This window comes from Ursus arctos, unplaced genomic scaffold, assembly GCF_023065955.2.
Source record: "Ursus arctos isolate Adak ecotype North America unplaced genomic scaffold, UrsArc2.0 scaffold_23, whole genome shotgun sequence".
NCBI classification, from domain to species: Eukaryota; Metazoa; Chordata; class Mammalia; order Carnivora; family Ursidae; genus Ursus; species Ursus arctos.
In genome coordinates, this window is record NW_026622908.1 from 2651225 (window position 1) to 2669192 (window position 17968).

General features: G+C 45.1%; 1 protein-coding gene across 2 annotated transcripts in view; it reads right to left on the bottom strand.

The window, feature by feature from the left end:
- The window catches only part of GALNT18 (polypeptide N-acetylgalactosaminyltransferase 18), a 336223-nt gene extending 328117 nt beyond the window's left edge, over positions 1-8106 (bottom strand). For both annotated transcript variants that reach the window (XM_026486788.4, XM_026486787.4), the window contains exon 1: positions 7452-8106. In XM_026486788.4, coding sequence (XP_026342573.1) covers positions 7452-7686 — 235 coding nt within the window. In that variant the 5' untranslated portion in view covers positions 7687-8106. The remainder of the gene's footprint in view (positions 1-7451) is intronic.
- Between the last annotated feature and the right edge of the window lie 9862 nt (positions 8107-17968).

The following is a 17968-nucleotide window of genomic DNA, read 5'->3' on the forward strand; positions in this document are numbered from 1 at the left end:
CAACAAATCTTATATCGGAACAGTTGTGCAGTCATTTGTTATTAACAATAATTTAAGTATCAAAACATATGAATGATTAGGTTTAACTACTAAGTTGAAGGGATTTCAAGGTTATCACGTTGTCTTGCATACTAATATGCTTTGTTGAGTGGGAGAGAAAGGGATAGAGTGAGAATGAATGCACCGTGTTGGGACATGCTTCATCCCGGCCCCGCCCTGGGGCGTGTGCCCTGCATGTGAAGGCATGTCTGTGAGGAAAGGGAAAAAACATCAAGCAGTCTGTGCTCACACATTGCAGTGTGGAATGGAGCTGACTCTGACCCCAAAGGCAGAGTGAGATTTGATAAGTTGACAATTATAAGCCCCATAGAATAATCAAACCTCTACCCAATTCAAGAGCCTTCAGCCCTAGAGAGACATTCAAGGCCGGCATAGAAAGTGCAGGCCAGCACTTGTTTCATCTGAATCATCAACCAGCAGACCTAACCCACTCCGTCCCTTGCTCTCTACTGCAGCTGCACATCTCACATTTATGGACTTCTGCCCCTCCATCTTCATGCACAATCGTCTTTCTCCCAAAATCCCATCTTGCTACCTTCTGGCTACATTCATCACTCATTCAGCCTGGTGCTTCCCCAAAGAACCTTCTGTGTGACATCACCTCCAGCTAGACTGCCTTCCTATATGCTTCTTCACAGGGCAGCCATCTGTCCTAGACTCTTGGATAGAAACCAAGCAATGAAAAAGGACAACAATCCTAAAGAGACCCTCGAGCCCCCAAATCAAGCCAATAGCCCATTCGGCTGTCCAAGTCAAGTGAAGTGAAATTCTGTAGGATGGTAATGAAGATGGTCCACTAACCTTGTATATGGCTCTGAATCCCATAAATACCTTCGGAAAAACGCAGACTAGCCTAACCCAAGTGACCGAAGCTGACCTACAAGCCCTCACAAACCAGAGAACCAGACTGGCTCTCCAACATTTCATCCCGAATTCTCCTTGAGTTTCTACATCAACCTACTTATCAAGGGCAAATAACAATTTATGTCAAGTGAGTGGGAAAGAATGTGGAATTCATTTATTTTACAGCCTACACACTTCGGGATAAAAATGAAAATTCTTTGATCATGGGAAAAAGTTGTATTCTTTGGCAAGGTTTTCCTGCTCCACAAAGATGTGGTCCAGGGCTATTAATAAAGGTAATTGGGCTCAACTTCTAAATCCTGCTTTTGCACTCTCTCAAAATATCAATCACTGTTACTAATATAATTTCACATGCCACAGTTCTTTCTGAAGGACAAATAGCTTTACTATTTAAATGACACCCTTTGCTCAAATAAACTCCAAGCATTCAGCAAACATCATATCCTCTTCTTTACAACCCTGCCAAGTCAGGGATCAGATGAGAAGGACACCAACCAATTCTAGGTGACATCCATTAGCTACAGGGGACAAAAAAATAACCTCCCAACATCCAGACCTAGCACATTTTCTGACTTTTAGGGACCACATATGGTTTGTTATCACAGTGAACAACCTGTTTTTACTGACCTAATGTACATTAATATGCACATAATATGCCTAACAAACTTTTAGGAAACAAAAAGCAGTTAATAATCCATTTCTCCCATTGTTGGGATGATCTCGACTCAGTGAAGTAAGATAATGGATTTGGAAATTAGTCATATAATGTAATACATTATTAATCATGGTATTCAGAAGGGTAAATAGATATTATAAGAACACTACCCAGGAATTCAATTTCCTTTTAGATTTGCTTACTCTCTTGAATTCTTTATGCTACCATCATCCCTCACAAAAATGTAACAGTCTGATCTTTCTTTTTCTCCCCAAACAGTGATTTTCAACCTTTTTTTAGAAAAGAAGCAGAGCCTTTTTAAAAATATTTTACAGAACACCAAATATAAGACAGATGAAGGAGGAGATACACTGGCTGCAAGGAGGGGAGAGGGTGAGTGCAGGAGGGGTCCAGGAGACTTCACTTGACCCTTTAATTTCTCAGGTCCTGGATCCAACCTTCTAGAAGCCTGGAGCTCCTGGGGCCACAGTGTGAAAACCACTGCCCTAAATCATCTACGTAAAGTAAAAATTAAGTACATAATATAGAATACAGGTAGTGTTATGTGTGTGTGTGTGTGTATATAATCTACATAAATAAAACATATAAAATACACAAACACTGATATCCCAAGAGAAAAACTGGGCAGGAGACACCAATACAAGGCAAAAACAAACAGGGCTAGGGGGAGGATACTAAGTTCTACAGTAATCAAAGGAGTACAAATCAAAAGAATCAAAAGAACACTTGCCAGTGATTACATTTGCCCAGAATAAGTTTAATGGTAACATCCAAGGCTGGACAGGCTCCGTGAAACTGGTACAATAATACATTGCTGTTAGCCATGTAGAAAATTTTTGAAAATAATCTTTCATTAAAATATTCATACTCTTTGAGTCAGTAGTAATCCCACAGCTAGAACCAGATTTTTAAAAAATAGTTCAAAAGAAGAAAAGTGAAGATGTTTATTTCTGTGTTAATCATAGTAGAAAAGCCAACGTTCAATATGGGGAAAGTGGTTAAATCAATAATGGTCTATCAATGATAGAATATTATATAGTCATTAAAAATACAGTACAGTTCTCTTTAAAAACCCTCCACTCAGTCAACTTTCCAGAGGAAGGACACCTTCACCCCCCCTGGAAAACAAGCCCGAGATGCCTTTGTCCCTCTGCGGCAGCTTTTGTCTCCTACCCCACCCCCACTCACATCTCCAGCTAAAGACTGAGTTGTGTGCTTACCAACAGTCCTCTGAGTTTGTTCCCAAATGTGTTTATACTTTTGGTGCTTGTCATTGTAACAGCATAATTTAATTACATATTCTATAAACCAATGGAATATGACTGCTAAGAAGATGAGAGTTGTTGTTTCTAAGAAAATTAATTTCACTGCTTTAGAAAGACTTTATAAAGCTAGTCACTTACATAGCAGTCAGATTGCATGCGAGCAAAATCACTGCAAAGGACAAGATAAAAATCATAAAAAATTTAGGCTACTACATGGAGATTGCTTCATAAGCATCTTGAAATTCTCAATGAATTTTAAAGAAAACAGAACTAGACATCAGTCTCTGTAAGCAGCACATTACTGGCGTGGTTTGTGCAAGGAAGATGATCAGAAAGACAGTTGGCCCACCCAGACCAAAGACAAAGCTTTGCCTTAACATCAAAAGGCTGGCAAATGAATGTATAACAAATTCAAAAATAATATAAAAATAAAATATTTAATGTATGTATGCAATATTTTGTTTTATTCTCCTCTTTGCTGCGTTTTTCAGTTAACTAACTTAAGCCCCAATTGTGTTGCATAAGAGGGATCCTGTTGTCCTTTGAAAACAAGTCTACCATGACAGGGTCCAGGAGTGTCTTGATTCACCACTGTATCCAACGTCACCTCCCCGGTGTGCTACCTAGTACATATTAGATCTCCAATAAATAAAGACTGAATTAATAAACTATGTAGCAAATGTGAAAAAAAGGAGTTCTAACAAGAAGCAGTGAAAAAAAGCGAATATAAAACTACATGCAAACCATGACCATACTTTTGTTTTTAAATATGGAGGCAGATGGGCAAAGTGAGAAGGGATTGCTTAAAATGCAAAACAGTTGGGTTAGCGTAGAATGCATTAGAGGCAATTTTATACATTTTTAAATATTTTCCTTAATATTGGCACATTCTTGTACAGATTCAAAAAGGTACTAATCAAGAAAAGGAGAAAGCTGTCTTGGGTTCTACTGGACTTCCAAACTAAGAATTGCACCAACACTGCTGTTTCCCAGCAGTCTCTGCGACAGGTCGGCCTCCTTCAGCACGCCCTCTTGCCTCAGCCACCTCACCACCTCCAGCAATCCACCTTTCTCCTCCGAAGAGCGAACCTGTACTAACGTGGATTTCGTGTCTCCAACCCAACAGGATGCTATTTTTGAAATGTAGAGCTATCCACCCTCTCATTTACCATAGATTTGGTTTTAAAAAAAAATTCTCAAAACTGCAATTTACATTCCCAAGAGATTCCCAAACGCCATCTAATTAAATCATTCAATCAGAAAACAAATTAAAATGAAATATCACTGCAACCCCCAAGAGGAAAATAAACTTTTCAGTCATGACTGGAACAGACCTCTAGGGTGATGCTCCAAAGCCTCTTCTAATTGCACGTCCTATGGAACATTCTGCTGAACATTTTGTGACATTTGCAGTTTCCGGGACAACTTTCCTTCCAAAGCAAAGAGGAGCCTGAGCAAGGCTCCAAAGCAGAACATATTCATTTGAGAATGGAAACGTTTTCATTAATAACTACTGGTGCCCTGGGCACCCACACTGTGTACTTGTTCATCCATACAACACCCACTCTGTCGAATGTGCCAGGAACCGTCCTGGGTATTCCACGAACACTTTCTTAGAGAGTGTAACCTCTGCCTCTCAGCATGAGATAAAATGAAACCCAGAGCTTCCAGAGGTTATCTACAAAAGAGTCTCCAAGTGGGGAGGCTATGACTTCATCATTCCTTGGCCATCCTCTGAGGTCTCTCATTCTGACACCCATTCCCACCATCAAATAACAGCACTGTTCCCCTGTGATCTGCTGGCCCTCTAAGAAGACAGCATAGTATGTGGTTAAGACCACAGACTCTGAAGAAGCCACATAAACTGGGTTTAAATCCGTGAACTACCACGTACCAGTCATGTGACCCTAGACAAATCATATAATCTTCCCATCTGTAAAACAGGGTTAATAGTAGACATCTCATAGGGTTGTGATGATGAAATTAGTCAATATACGTAAAGCACTTCGAATAGTAGCTGGCACATAATGGGTGCTATATAAGTTTCAGCTGTTATCATTAGCCCTTCTTCTCCACTCCCCTAGCTCAGCACACTAAACTGCATTGCTCAAAAGGCTGTACTGACTCGAGGAAACGTGATGGTGGAATGCACACAAATGGTCCACATCACTAACTACAAGAGTCTGATTGTCATTACCCACCCTCTGCCTTCAGACAGCTACACTTGGCCAGTCCCAAACTTCGCAGACCTCTTACCTAAATTAAGTAAACCCCTAAGTTTACTTAATTCCCTGCATCCTAGCTCTGGATGGCTCCAGCAGCACTGGGCATGTAGTCATCACTACACCATCACAGCACAACCAACCAAGTCATCTCTGCCTGCTACCTGCCTCCTATCTAGTCTTCCCCAAGTCGCTGACCCTTCGCCCACTCCTCTCCAGGCTGTGGCTTCTGCTTTTCCGTCCTGAGGATCTGGTCATTTCTGAATATCCACAGGAGTCCAAATACAGTCAGTGCACATGCACAAGAGAACTGGACCAACCATGTCTTCAGAATCCTGTTCTGTCCTAGCTTCCTATTTCTCCCAATTTTTTCAGGTATATATTTTAAAGTTCAGAACAATAAATAGTTATAAGGTTTCCTGGGAACAAAATCACAAAGGCTCCTTTCAGCTTCAACACTGTACTCATTTTCATGTAAAGCCTTAAAAATCATGTGACATGGTCCTCATTTAACATGATAGGGGCTACTCTGTGATGAGCTCATGGGTTAACAATGTCTCCTCACTGCTTCCCAAAGTAGTACCTCGCTCACCTCCTCCCTGAGCAGACTGGAAAGCACAAGAGAACCATTTTCCAGGAATATATATACACACACACAGAATCTGTGATGGAAAATCTCTCAAAATCTGTGGGCAAACTGGAAACGTCAAAGTAAGGTATGGCCTTGTGTCTCCCTGGGAACATTCTGAATCACCCTGGGGCAAACATTGTACTTCTATTGCTGATTAATTGTCAGTCCAGACCCATGGGATAGAAAAAGTAAGAAACAGCAGCAACAGGAGCTATCGGGTAGATAAACTGGTCTGCCAAGCCTAGTGCCAGTTTAAGAGGCAGAGGCAGGTATGAAAGAGAAGCTGCCAGGGGTCTCCTTTGCTAGGAAGTGTCCCCAAGCCCTGGGCTTGGTTTGAAGTCATCAGTTAGAAAGCACAAGCGATATGTACACCTCTCCCACCCTCACCTGAACCTTCCCTGGGACATATGCCTTAACATACTAACTGTGGACACAGCAGCTATCCCTACCTTGCCAGGGGCAGTGGGGGCAGAAGCGGATCCAGACACCCACGTGTAAGCAAAAGAGAGTGCTCCTGGGGGAGAAAGGCTTCCATTCAACTAGATATTTGCCAAGGTCTGCTGGGTAGTGGACCCAGAGCCTGGCTGGCCTGCCAGGTTTACAGGTGAACAAGGCTCCCTGCCTTTAAGAAGCTCACACTCCTGGGAGAGAGCAGGGGAAGCGAGGAGGTGAAGAAAAGAGAAGTGCGAACGTGTGAGACGCGCGTGTGTGCACACCCAACACCAGTGCCCCGCGGTGCCCAGAGCTCTCCAACGCCTGCCTCTGACAGCACATCCGACGGGGTCTCCTCGGGAGAGCTCCGGTACCCCATCCTCCCCTTGGCCCCAGCCCTGGCCTGGATGGAGTGCAACCACCTCGCGCAGCCTTAGATTCCAGACCCACTCCGCGCGAGTGTGTCTGCTCCGCCCGAACCGCTCGCTGGGCCTGGGAGTGCCCTGGGCCTGGGAGTGGAGCTACCAGAGGGAACGGCCTTCACCGGGCCCCGCGAGGAAGGCACAGCCCAGGGTGGGTTCTCTGGGTCCTGGGCGGCTGCGCCACCGCAGTGGACAGAGCTCCAGGCTCCTCTGCTTCTTCCCCGAGGAGACATCTGCTCCCGGAGAGGGTCTTGGACCCGCGGGCTGTGGTGGGGGTGGGGACCGCTATAGGTTCGAACAGCACCCCCAGCCACAGAATCCCCCTGCATTTCCAACCGCCTACGGACGGCGCACAGCAGGGCTGGGGCTGGGTCTACGCAATCTTCCTAGCCCCGGCTTGTCCCGCAGCCTGTGGGTTCTAAATGCCAAAGACTGGGGCCGCGCGAGCATCTCGCCCTGGGCCCTTACAGGGGCCACATGAGCTCCACTGCCCGCACCCGCTCTCTCCTGTACACACACAAACATTCACGTACACACACTCTGAGCCGGACCTCTGTGTGATCCCGAGAGCCGGCGAGCCACCAGCCCGGAGTCTCAGGCACATTTGGACACGTGCGCAGCGCGCCCCCACACCGCCAGTGAGCTGCACACACCCGCGCGTGGAGCCCCGCGCACACACGTGTGCCCGGGAGAAGCGTGCGCCGCCGCGGACAGCGAGGGTCTCCCACGCAGGCGAGAGCGCACCCGCCGCCCCCCAAGCGTCTGCGGCCTCGGACCCCGCGGCCGCTGGCTCCATGCGCACCCGCCCCAGCACACCCCGGGCCGCACTGGGCACTCCCGGGCCTTGTGAGCCGCCCAAGTTTCCCGGGGCGCCCGTACCTTGGATATGCTGCTTGATGACATTCTCCAGGTGGTCCAGACGTTCAATAATCTTCAGGGTGTCCCCTTTGTCTTCCTCCAGCTTCTTGTCAGGCGCCGGCTCCTGACCCCGCACATACACGCTGGCGATGTAGTTGGTGACCCAGCCCACGTAGAGCAGACATATGATGTTGGTCATGCCGCTCAGGATCACGCAAGTGGACACCAAAGTTTTGGTCTTCCTGGTGCACACCATTCTGGGCTCCCTCCTCCATATAGAGCTCCCGGGGGACCCTCCTCGCTGCGCGCCGGCACTCCCCCGCGCGCACACCCCCAGCCCGCCCCCGGCCGCTGGGCGCCCAAGCACCTGAGTCCCGAGGTCCTCCACAGCCCGGGCGGCTCGCCGCGGAGCCGCCGTGCCCAAGTTTGGAGCTCCCGCCGCTGGCCACCCGGAGAGAGAGCTTGACAAAGGAAATGAGGTGGATTTTTTTTCCAAATTAAAAATCTCCGAGCCCTTCTGGAAGCGGTCACGGGTGGCCGGCAGCCGCGCGCCCGGATACGCGCGTCTGGGAAACTTTGCCACAGCCTGGGTCCGCGGCCGCGCCGTTTCCCATCGCCAGGCGCGGGTTGCCTTGGCGGTCCGACCGGCCCGCGCTGCTGGAAGGACGGCGGCGGCGGCGGCGGCGGCGGCGGCGGAGAGAGCGGCGGAGCAGAGCGGCCCGGCCCCCTCCGAGCGACAAGCGCCGCCACCAATCGCGCTCCGGCTCGGTAGAGGGGCCGGTGCTGGGCGGCCGCGGACCAACAAGGAGGGCGCGGGGGGCGGAGTTCGGCCCCCGGGCCCCACCTGCTGGCGGCCCCTGGCTCCCGCCCTCCAGGGACGCGCCTGAGCCTCCCCTGGCGCCCGCGCTGGCTGCCCCAGACCCGAGGCTCCCGGAGAGGGCGCGCCGCCAGGCTCAGCCACTAGGTCCGCGGATTCCACCTCTAGGGAGTTCCAGCTCTGGCTTTTGCGCCGGCACCTCCGGTCTTTACGGGGTCGCGCGGCTCAGCGCCCCTCAGCGGGGCTTCTCGCCCCGGTCCGCCTGGCCGACTCCTCGTCCCTGTTTCTGGTTGCCGGGAAGCCGAGAAGCCGGGGAAGCTTGGGAGGGATCGTCTGACTAGTCTTGCCCTTGGTCAGGCCCCGTGGACATCTACTTCTTCCTTAGCCTCACTTCCACCTCCCCCTGTCCCAAGCCCTCTGTCCGCCAGCCTCCTGGATGTCTCCAGACTCGCAACTGTCAAAGGAGCGAGAAAAGATTCCCTGCTAGGAATCTCCCAGACGATTTTGGACAACCACTATCACCACCAAACCCCTGGAAGAGTTTTGACCCTAACTACATTTTTTTTTTTAAGTCTGCAGAGCTCCCAGAACAAAACTGTGCCCTGTAACCCAGTTGTCATCCGTGTGGGACCAGGCTCATGTCAGGGCACAGTGAAATCCCGCACAGCAATAGCCCAGGGGTAGGGGGAGGGGATACAGAGGCACGGGGTGGAAGTATGCTGTGAACTGTAAAGTCCCTATGCATGCTTTTAGTAATTGATGTTAGAAAGGACAGAACTGTGACTGACAGCAAAGGAACATGGCAGGACTCTAATGGCTGACACTATTTTGTTATAAGAGCAAATATAGTTATTCATAATATCCCCTTCTGCTGAAGTCACTTCTGCTCAGCATCTGAATAGAAATCCTCTAAACAAAGACTCTTTAAAACACAGATTCATATCCTCTTCTCCATCTGTGGGGGCATTTCCTTGGTCTGAAGAGCCAGGGAGGCAGCCTGCTGCACGGCCACCTTGTACACCAGCACCCCAGTGGGCTAGGGTAGTGGTACTCAAGTCAGCTCTCTAACTGGCCACACAAAAGAGGGAGGACACAAAACCAAACAAGGGGCACTGTGGCCATCAGCCAGGAGCTGATCAACCAGTGCTTTGCCTACAACCCCCCTCTTCCCCCCCGCCAAATATGCTGTGGCACCAACTGGAAGATTTCTCTTTACCCATAGCTGGAAACCAGTTTGGAGGAGAGTAGAGGAGGATAGTATGCATGTTTCCATATGTGTGAGAGAAGAAGACACACACACACTAATCTTTTTCTGGAAAAAAAAAAAGGTAAAGAAATCTCGAGCCAGGAGGGAATAAAACCTGCCTTTCCCTTTCTTCTCTGGATGTATAATCAGCTCACAAATGAAGAATCTGGACTTTCCTCTGGTTGGATGAATTTACAAGCAATGGCAGTTGCTCGAGTACAGTTAAGGGCAAAGGTCTAATTCTTCCTCTTGTCATGCATGCTGTCCCAGGAGGAGCCCTGGAGTTCATCTCTTCCCAGGATCTTCCTAAACCACCACAGGGCTAGACAGAGAGGAGGCAATACTCATTTTTCACATTCTTTTTTTTTTTTTTTAAAGATTTTATTTATTTATTTGACAGACATAGAGACAGCCAGTGAGAGAGGGAACACAAGCAGGGGGAGTGGGAGAGGAAGAAGCAGGCTCATAGCAGAGGAGCCTGATGTGGGGCTCGATCCCATAACGCCGGGATCACGCCCTGAGCCGAAGGCAGACGCTTAACCGCTGTGCCACCCAGGCGCCCCTCATTTTTCACATTCTTAATGGGAGGGGGGAAAACCCAACTTTAAAAATAAGGTTTAAGGCAAAAACAGAGCAGATTGTGTGACCTTAAATTTTTGTTCAGCCGATCCTCTAAGATAATTTGTGACTCTGGAGGAGATGAATGCAACAAAAGAAGGCAGAACAGGTTCTCCTCTCTGAAAGGTCACTGGGGCAAGTTGACCAGTTCAAAGAATATTCGCTGGAGAGGCAGCCAGACCCCCGGACTCTAATCCCAGATCCACCGTTTATTAGATATGTGAGCTTGGACAGATTCCACAGCATTGCTCAGGCTCAATGTCCCCATATGTCAAATGTAAACAGTACTTGCTGAGGGAATGGTTATAAAGATTAAATGAGAGAATGTACCAGAAAGGGCTTTAATTAGTGCAAGACACAGTGGGTGCTCAGGATCAGGTGAATTTTCTCCCCAGGATATGGTCCTTCCCCTTCCAGGCCAGAACTCAACTCCAAGAACTCTATCCTTCTGTTAAGCAATACAATTGACCCTTGAACAACACCGAGTTTGAACTGTATGGGTCTAGTGGCATGTAGATTTTTTTTTAATAAATAAAGTATAGTACTGTAATTGTATTTTCCTTATGATTTCCTTAATAACATTTTCTTTTATTTAGCTTATTTTACTGCAAGAATATAGTACATAATATATATAATACAGAATATGTGTTAATCGACTGCTTATGTTATTGGTAAGGCTCCTGGTTGACAGTAGACTATTAGTAATTCAGTTTTGGGGGAGTCAAAAGTTATATTTGGATTTCAGCTGTTCAGGGGGTCAGTGCCCCAACCCACCCCTGCACTGTTCAAGGGTCAACTGTACTTGGTTTCTCCACCAACCAGTATCAGTGCTCTCTCCCCTGATGGAAGCTAACAGGAGTTAAAGCTGTAGGCAGCAAGGTGCTCACCTGGCCTAGCTGGGTTCCAGCACATTGGCTTTCTATTCATAATGTCTGTCTTCACCATCAGTAGTGCAGTGATCTGCCTTGGTTGATAGGAAGTTCACAATGGAAAGCTGGTTTCAGAGATTCTTGTCTGCCCCATACCCTCAAATTTCCACTTAAGACTGCCAACTCCTTGGTTATAAACAAGTGAATTGGGGGGCGCCTGGGTAACGCAGTTGTTAAGCTTCTGCCTTCAGCTCAGGGCGTGATCCCGGCGTTCCGGGATCGAGTCCCACATCGGGCTCCTCTGCTGGGAGCCTGCTTCTTCCTCTCCCACTCCCTTGCTGTGTTCCCTCTCTCACTGGCTGTCTCTGTCACATAAATAAATAAAATCTTTAAAAATAAATAAATAAATAAAATAAACAAGTGAATTGGAAGGGAGCACAAGGACTTTACCCACAAAGGTTTTAGAGTCACAAGGGCAGAAAAGAGCCTCCTTGTAAGTGCTCCTAGAAACAATACACAGACCATATTTTCAGCCCTCAGTTCAATTACATTAAATCCAACAAGTAATGATTGAACCCTTGAGGTTTTGTCTGAATGACCAGTTACTCTGGGCCCTGCCTAGTTTACTCCAGACACACGGATATAATCGGAATCTCATAGTCTCAGTATGGGCCTCTTTTTTGAACCTGGAAAGCTGCTAAAAATCATCTGTGAACTGGAAGAATGTTTCTGATTCTCAAGTTATGTCATTTATCTAACTCTTAAGTGTTTCCCACTTTTATTTTTAAAAAATCATGCCTTAGGAGATCACTGTGAACATAATCAGATAATGGATGTGAGCAGACCTAGCAGAGACTCTAGTACAATGCATTTCTTTAAACTTATGCCAAGCATTTGGACCTGGGGTCTCCTTCTACTATTGCTGTAAGAGAAAGTGAGTACCTTGAAGATGCTACAAAAAGGGCTGGAGATCCTTGATAGGGTCTCCCTGGTACAGCCCTTGGATTTCAATCATCTTTTATACTGTGTAGGCAGCAGCCCTCTTCATGTGATTGGAGGGGGAGCCAAATAGGATTTCTTACCTACAAGTATGGCCACACTGTCATCCCCCCAATTACTAAGACTTCATTCAGAATATCTTTAATGCCAGAGTTGGAAAAGCCAATCATTAATGGAGTTTAACTACCAGTTGATTACATTCTAAGTGGGGTTCCTCACCTGGGCATTAAAAGGAACAATGGACCGATCTTGGCCAATGGCAAGGAATCCACTCATTGAAGAGAGATGTCAGTGGTCATCTATACCCACCAGATGGCAGCACCATGCAAAGCCTTGGGGCCAGAAAAGCCCATTAAAATGTGGGGGCTACAAGGGGAAAATGGGCGCTAAAGATAGAATGCCTCAATCCTTCCTTCATCTGGCTGGATGGCAGGTGGGGTTGCCCAGTCCCTAGGAAAAAAGGGATTGTTGGGGCTTCCAGCAGGGATGGAGGCAAAGTTCAGAGACAAAGGCGGTGGAAGAACAGTACATACAGATTAGATTCTGCCAAGCGACAGGACTGAGATGTCACTGCTGGAAAAGTCACACTTCTAGGGGAGAAAGGTGAACAAAGAGAATGTTTGTTTAGAACCTACAACTATGTCAGGTCTAGGGTTTTTCATATGTTTTCTCTTGAGCACTGACTGGGGAACCAAACAGCTGGGTTGATAGTCCACATTTACTAGCTGCATGATCTTGGGCAAGTTACTTTACCAGTAACGGTGCCTCAGTTTCTTCATCTGAGGAAATGGGGAGAAAATGGTTATTGTGAGAATTAGATGAATGCATGTCTATAAAGCACATTAAATGCACTATATTTATCTAAGTATTACCTTTATAAGTGCTATTACTACCTCTGAGCAACAAAGTGTCTGAAAGGTAAATGAAAGGAGAGAAGACCAGCCACCAGAGGGAATTTTCCTCTAACTAGGAGCAAAGGGTCCTAGTAATAGATGCTTGGCTCTTCTTCTTTTACCTAATTGAAGAATCCAAAGCAAACCCTAGCTGAATTGCAGAGCAAATCCTGACAGGAAACCTGCAATTAGACCCATTTAACCATCTGTCCACTTATTCACCCACTAACTACTTCTGAGTACCCGCTCTGTGCTAAACCCAGTGTTAGGCACAGGTAACACAGTGATGACTCACAGACCTGCACACCTGCCCTCAGGGAGATCTCTGTTTAGAGGAGGAAGCTGATAGATGAACAAGTATAATACAGTCTGACAAGCTCCAATCTGACATATTACAGTAATATTAAAGAGAAAGTCACCAGCAGTTGATGAAGGTGCCAAATTCCGCCCCAACAAGTAGTTACGTCATTTCTGAATGGCTCCACTTCCATTCAATCACTAAACAGCTCTGCTGGGTGGGAATTTGTTCATTAGATTTGGAGGAAAATATTTGCAAGATATTTAATTGACTAAGGACGGGTATACAGAATATATAAAGAATTCATCTAAACCCATAAAATAGGCAAAAATATCCAAATGGAAAAATGGGCCAAAAATAAGAGCAAGCAATTAACTAAAGAGAAAGTATAAATATCCAAAAAAATATATGAAAGGATGCTTAAACTTGTTAAAATCAGGAGGTACAAATATAGATACCATATCTCACCTATCAGATTGACAAATTTAATGTGATAATTAGCAGGTATTAGAGAGAATATAAGAAAAATAAGTACTCATATATCCTGCTGGTGAAACCATAGTTGGTACAATCACTTTGGAATGCTGTTTGGTATCCCAGAGCTAGAACAAACAATCCCAAAATTTGTATGGAACCACAAAAGACCCCGAATAGCCAAAGCAATCTTGAGAAAGAAAAGCAAAGCTAGAGGCATCACAATTCCAGACTTCAAGCCATATTACAAAGCTGTAGTGATCAAAACAGTATGGTACTGGCATAAAAACAGACACAGAGACCAATGGAACAGAATAGAAAACCCAGAAATAAACCCACAACTATATGTCAACTAATCTTTCGCAAAGCAGGAAAGGATATCCAATGGAAAAAAGACAGTCTCTTCAACAAAGGTGTTGGGGAAACAGCAACGTGAAGAAGAATGAAACTGGACCACTCTCTTACACCACACACAAAAATAATTTCAAAATGGAAGAAAGACCTAAATGTGAGGCAGGAAACCATCAGAATCCTAGGGGAGAACACAGGCAGTAACCTCTCCGACATCAGCTGTGGCAACTTCCTTCTAGATATGTCTCCTGAGGCAAGGGAAACAGAAGCAAAAATGAACTAGTGGGACTTCATCAAGATAAAAAGCTTCTTTCATTTCAGCAAAGGAAACAATCAACAAAACTAAAAGGCAGTCTATGGAATGGGAGAAGATATTCACAAATGACATATCTGATAAAGGGTTAGTATCCAAAATCTATAAAGAACTTACCAAACTCAACACCCCAAAACCAAATAACCCAGTTAAAAAATGGGCAGATGAATAGACATTTCTCCAAAGAAGACCTACAGATGGCTATCAGACACATGAAAAGATGCTCAACATCACTCATCATCAAATACAAATCAAAACTCCCGTATCACCTCACACCTGTCAGAATGGCTGAAATTAACAACACAAGAAACCACAGCTGTTGGCAACAATGTGGAGAAAGGGGAACCCTCTTACACTGTTGGTAGGAATGCAAGCTGGTACAGCCACTCTGGAAAACAGTATGGAAGTTCCTCAGAAAGTTAAAAATAGAGCTACCCTATGACCCAGCAATTGCACTGCTAGGTATTTACCCAAAGAATACAAACATGTGATTCGAAGCGATACATGCACCCAGATGCTTATAGAAACATTATCAACAATAGCCAAATTATGAAAAGAGCCCCAATGTCCAACGACTGAGGAATAGATAAAGAAGATATGGAATATATGTTACTGAAATTAAAAATGCCTATACTCCATAACCTTGTACTCAAAGTGTGGTCCATGGACCAGCAGCATTAGCTTCAGCTGGGTATTTATTATCAGGCCCATCCCACATCTACTGATGCAGAATCTGCATTTTAACAAAATCCCCTGATGAGTCATATACACAATAAAATCTAGATGCAATACACATGAAACTGTTAACCACAGTCTTTCTTTGGGAAAAGACCACAATTAAGGATAGTGGCCAACCTCACACCAGGTTCATCTATAACATCTGAATTTGTACAATGAATATTTCTTAATGTAATACTTCTGAAATTCAAATTATTATGTTTATAATTAAAAAATGATTCATTGGCTGTGCTGAAATCTGCTTCACACTGGTTGCTGCCCCCACACTGTGACCTGAGCTACACACACACACACACACACACACACACACACACACTTCTCGAACTGCTCATGCTAGTTGTATGTATTCCCTATTGAGAAAGTAAAAGGAATCATCAAGGTACACAACCACATTCACTGTTTAGTGAGAGCAGGAATTTATCAACCACCACCTCTTTCTTTTGCACACTCAGAGCCATTTCTTAGTTTTGCACATTTCACATAAATATCATTTTTACAAAGTTGTCTACTAGTGGAGATATAGTGAAAGATTTTATAGAAGTTTCAACTCCCTATTTCTTAAAAAAATGCCCAATAGGAGATATGTTAATTAGGAAAGCAGTAGAACATAGTGGTTTTACACATGTAATCAGACAGAATTGGGTTTGAATTCTGGGTCTGCCATTCACTAATTCTATGAATCTGGGCAAGTTACTTAAGTTCTTGTATCTCAATTTCCTCATCTATAAAACCTAATATCTACTTCATAGGGTTGTTGTGAAGATTAAATGAAATAATATCTGTAAAGCTTTTTATATAGTCTGTGGTAAGCATTTAACAAATGTGAGTTTTAATAGTACTTGACACTTTTATTTAAATAATAAATCATGACATTTCATTTCTAATCCATAATTATACATATTATATAACATATATTCAGGAACCTAACCCTTCTATAGCCCAAGGACTACGTATATATTTTTAATGTTGCTATCACTTTAAAGGGATGAGTATCAGTATATAAGTAGAATCAGGGGTGCCTGGGTGGTTCATTCAGTTGAGCGGCTGACTCTTGATTTCGGCTCAAGTCGTGATCTCAGGGTTGTGGGATTGAGCCCCGCATCAGGCTCCACGCTCATCAGAGAGTCTGCTTTAGGATTCTCTCTTCCTCTATCCCTCCCCCTAGTTGTGCTCTCTCTCTCTCAAATAAATAAATCTTAAAAAAAAAAAAGTGGAATCAAGTCGAACTACACAGAACCGTGATGTGTCTCGTTAGACCACCTATATCTCTAGGGCAGGTAGGGAATAGTAGTACTTTCAATCCATGCAACACTGTTCACACATATCTTGATCTTCACAGCAACCCCATAAGGTAAGTTATAATTATACCCATTTTACAGATGAGGAAACCGTATTTAAGGTCAAACGTTAAAACATGGTAGAGGGCTTCTAATTCCAAGTCCAGTACTCTTTCCATATACCACAACCCTCCCGGGTATCTCTTAAGGGGTGTTTATAGTCAATGAAGGAATGACTGGTTGAGTAAATCTCAAAAGTAAGAGACTTCTTGGAAGTATCTGCATCTGCAAAGAGGATTGCTGAAAACGGAAGCACTTTCAAACCCTAGCTGGATATTACCCCCGAGCAAGGGAAAGAGACACTAAATTCCTCCTTTCTGAAAGAGAGAATCTGGTTGGCAAAGACGAAGGGGAGTCACATTTATCGAGTTCCTACTGATAGCAGAGGTAGAGTCATAGATTCTCTCATACCCATGGAAGGTGCTACCCTGGAAAGTCTTGTGTGGGCTTCAGAAGGCAAGAAGAAGATGGGGTGGGATGATGAAATGCCCCTCTTCTTTAGGAAAATGCCTGGAGGCTACCCCGATACCGGGGTAAAAGAACGGAAATCTCCTTCAGCTGCTTCACAGCACGGAACCCTCCTTCTCAAAGCCTCAGAAGAAGAGCACAGGACCTGTGTGAGGGATTGATGGTGCCTGCCAGGCATGAGGAGAAGCAAGCGACCTTTTCAGGATTGGTATATGGTGGTCTGGGGCATTATTGGCCCTCATGCAGGTTCTGTACTTTGCTGCCAGCCAGATGGTAAATAAAATATTCAACAGACACACAACCTTTTCACAACAGTGAGGTGACTGGCTTATTCAGAACAGAGTGATTTCTACAGAAAGTACAAATTGCAAGTGGCAAGAAGCAGCTGGGAGACAGTCAACAATCTGCTTCCTATGACAGAGCCAGAGACCAGCGATGGGGACAGCTTGCCTTTGCAGCAGGGCCAGAGTCCCTCTTTAGTGCACTGTGGAATTTGTCATCAAAGAACTTCTATATACTTAGTTCCAAAACAAATGCAGATGCACAAAAGTACAAAGTGCTCAGATGATTCCAGATAAAATAGCCTCAGCAGGTGCCAATGGATAGGCTGATGTGGCAGAATGTATTTACAGATAGCAATATAGTCACTCTCCCGACAGAGCACAAACCCAAACAGTGTCTAGGTATTTGGTAATGATTCTCCAGGATGCCTGGGCTCCTTTATCCTTATCCAGGCATTTGCAAGCATAATGAGTGAGCTGACAGACCCCGTGTCCCCATGTAGTTTGACAGACATGGCAAAACTCCATGCCATCCCATCCTAATTTCATGGCAGAGTCTCCAACAGCTGTTGAATGGGTAGGCCCAGGATTTTAAAGTTATGCTCATTCATAAAGATTATTTCTGTAAGCCTTAACAGATAACATCCTTATTCGTGATGTTGCACTCTGAAACCTAAACACAATAGTGCAGATTCACTTATTTTCCAATAACTTATCAAAAAATCCACTTTCCACTCACTCTTTAACATGATCATCTCCAAAATAACTCTCAATAATGTTTCCAGTGATTACAACGTGGTTAAATCCAAAGGAATTTCTCAGTCCTCATCCTACTT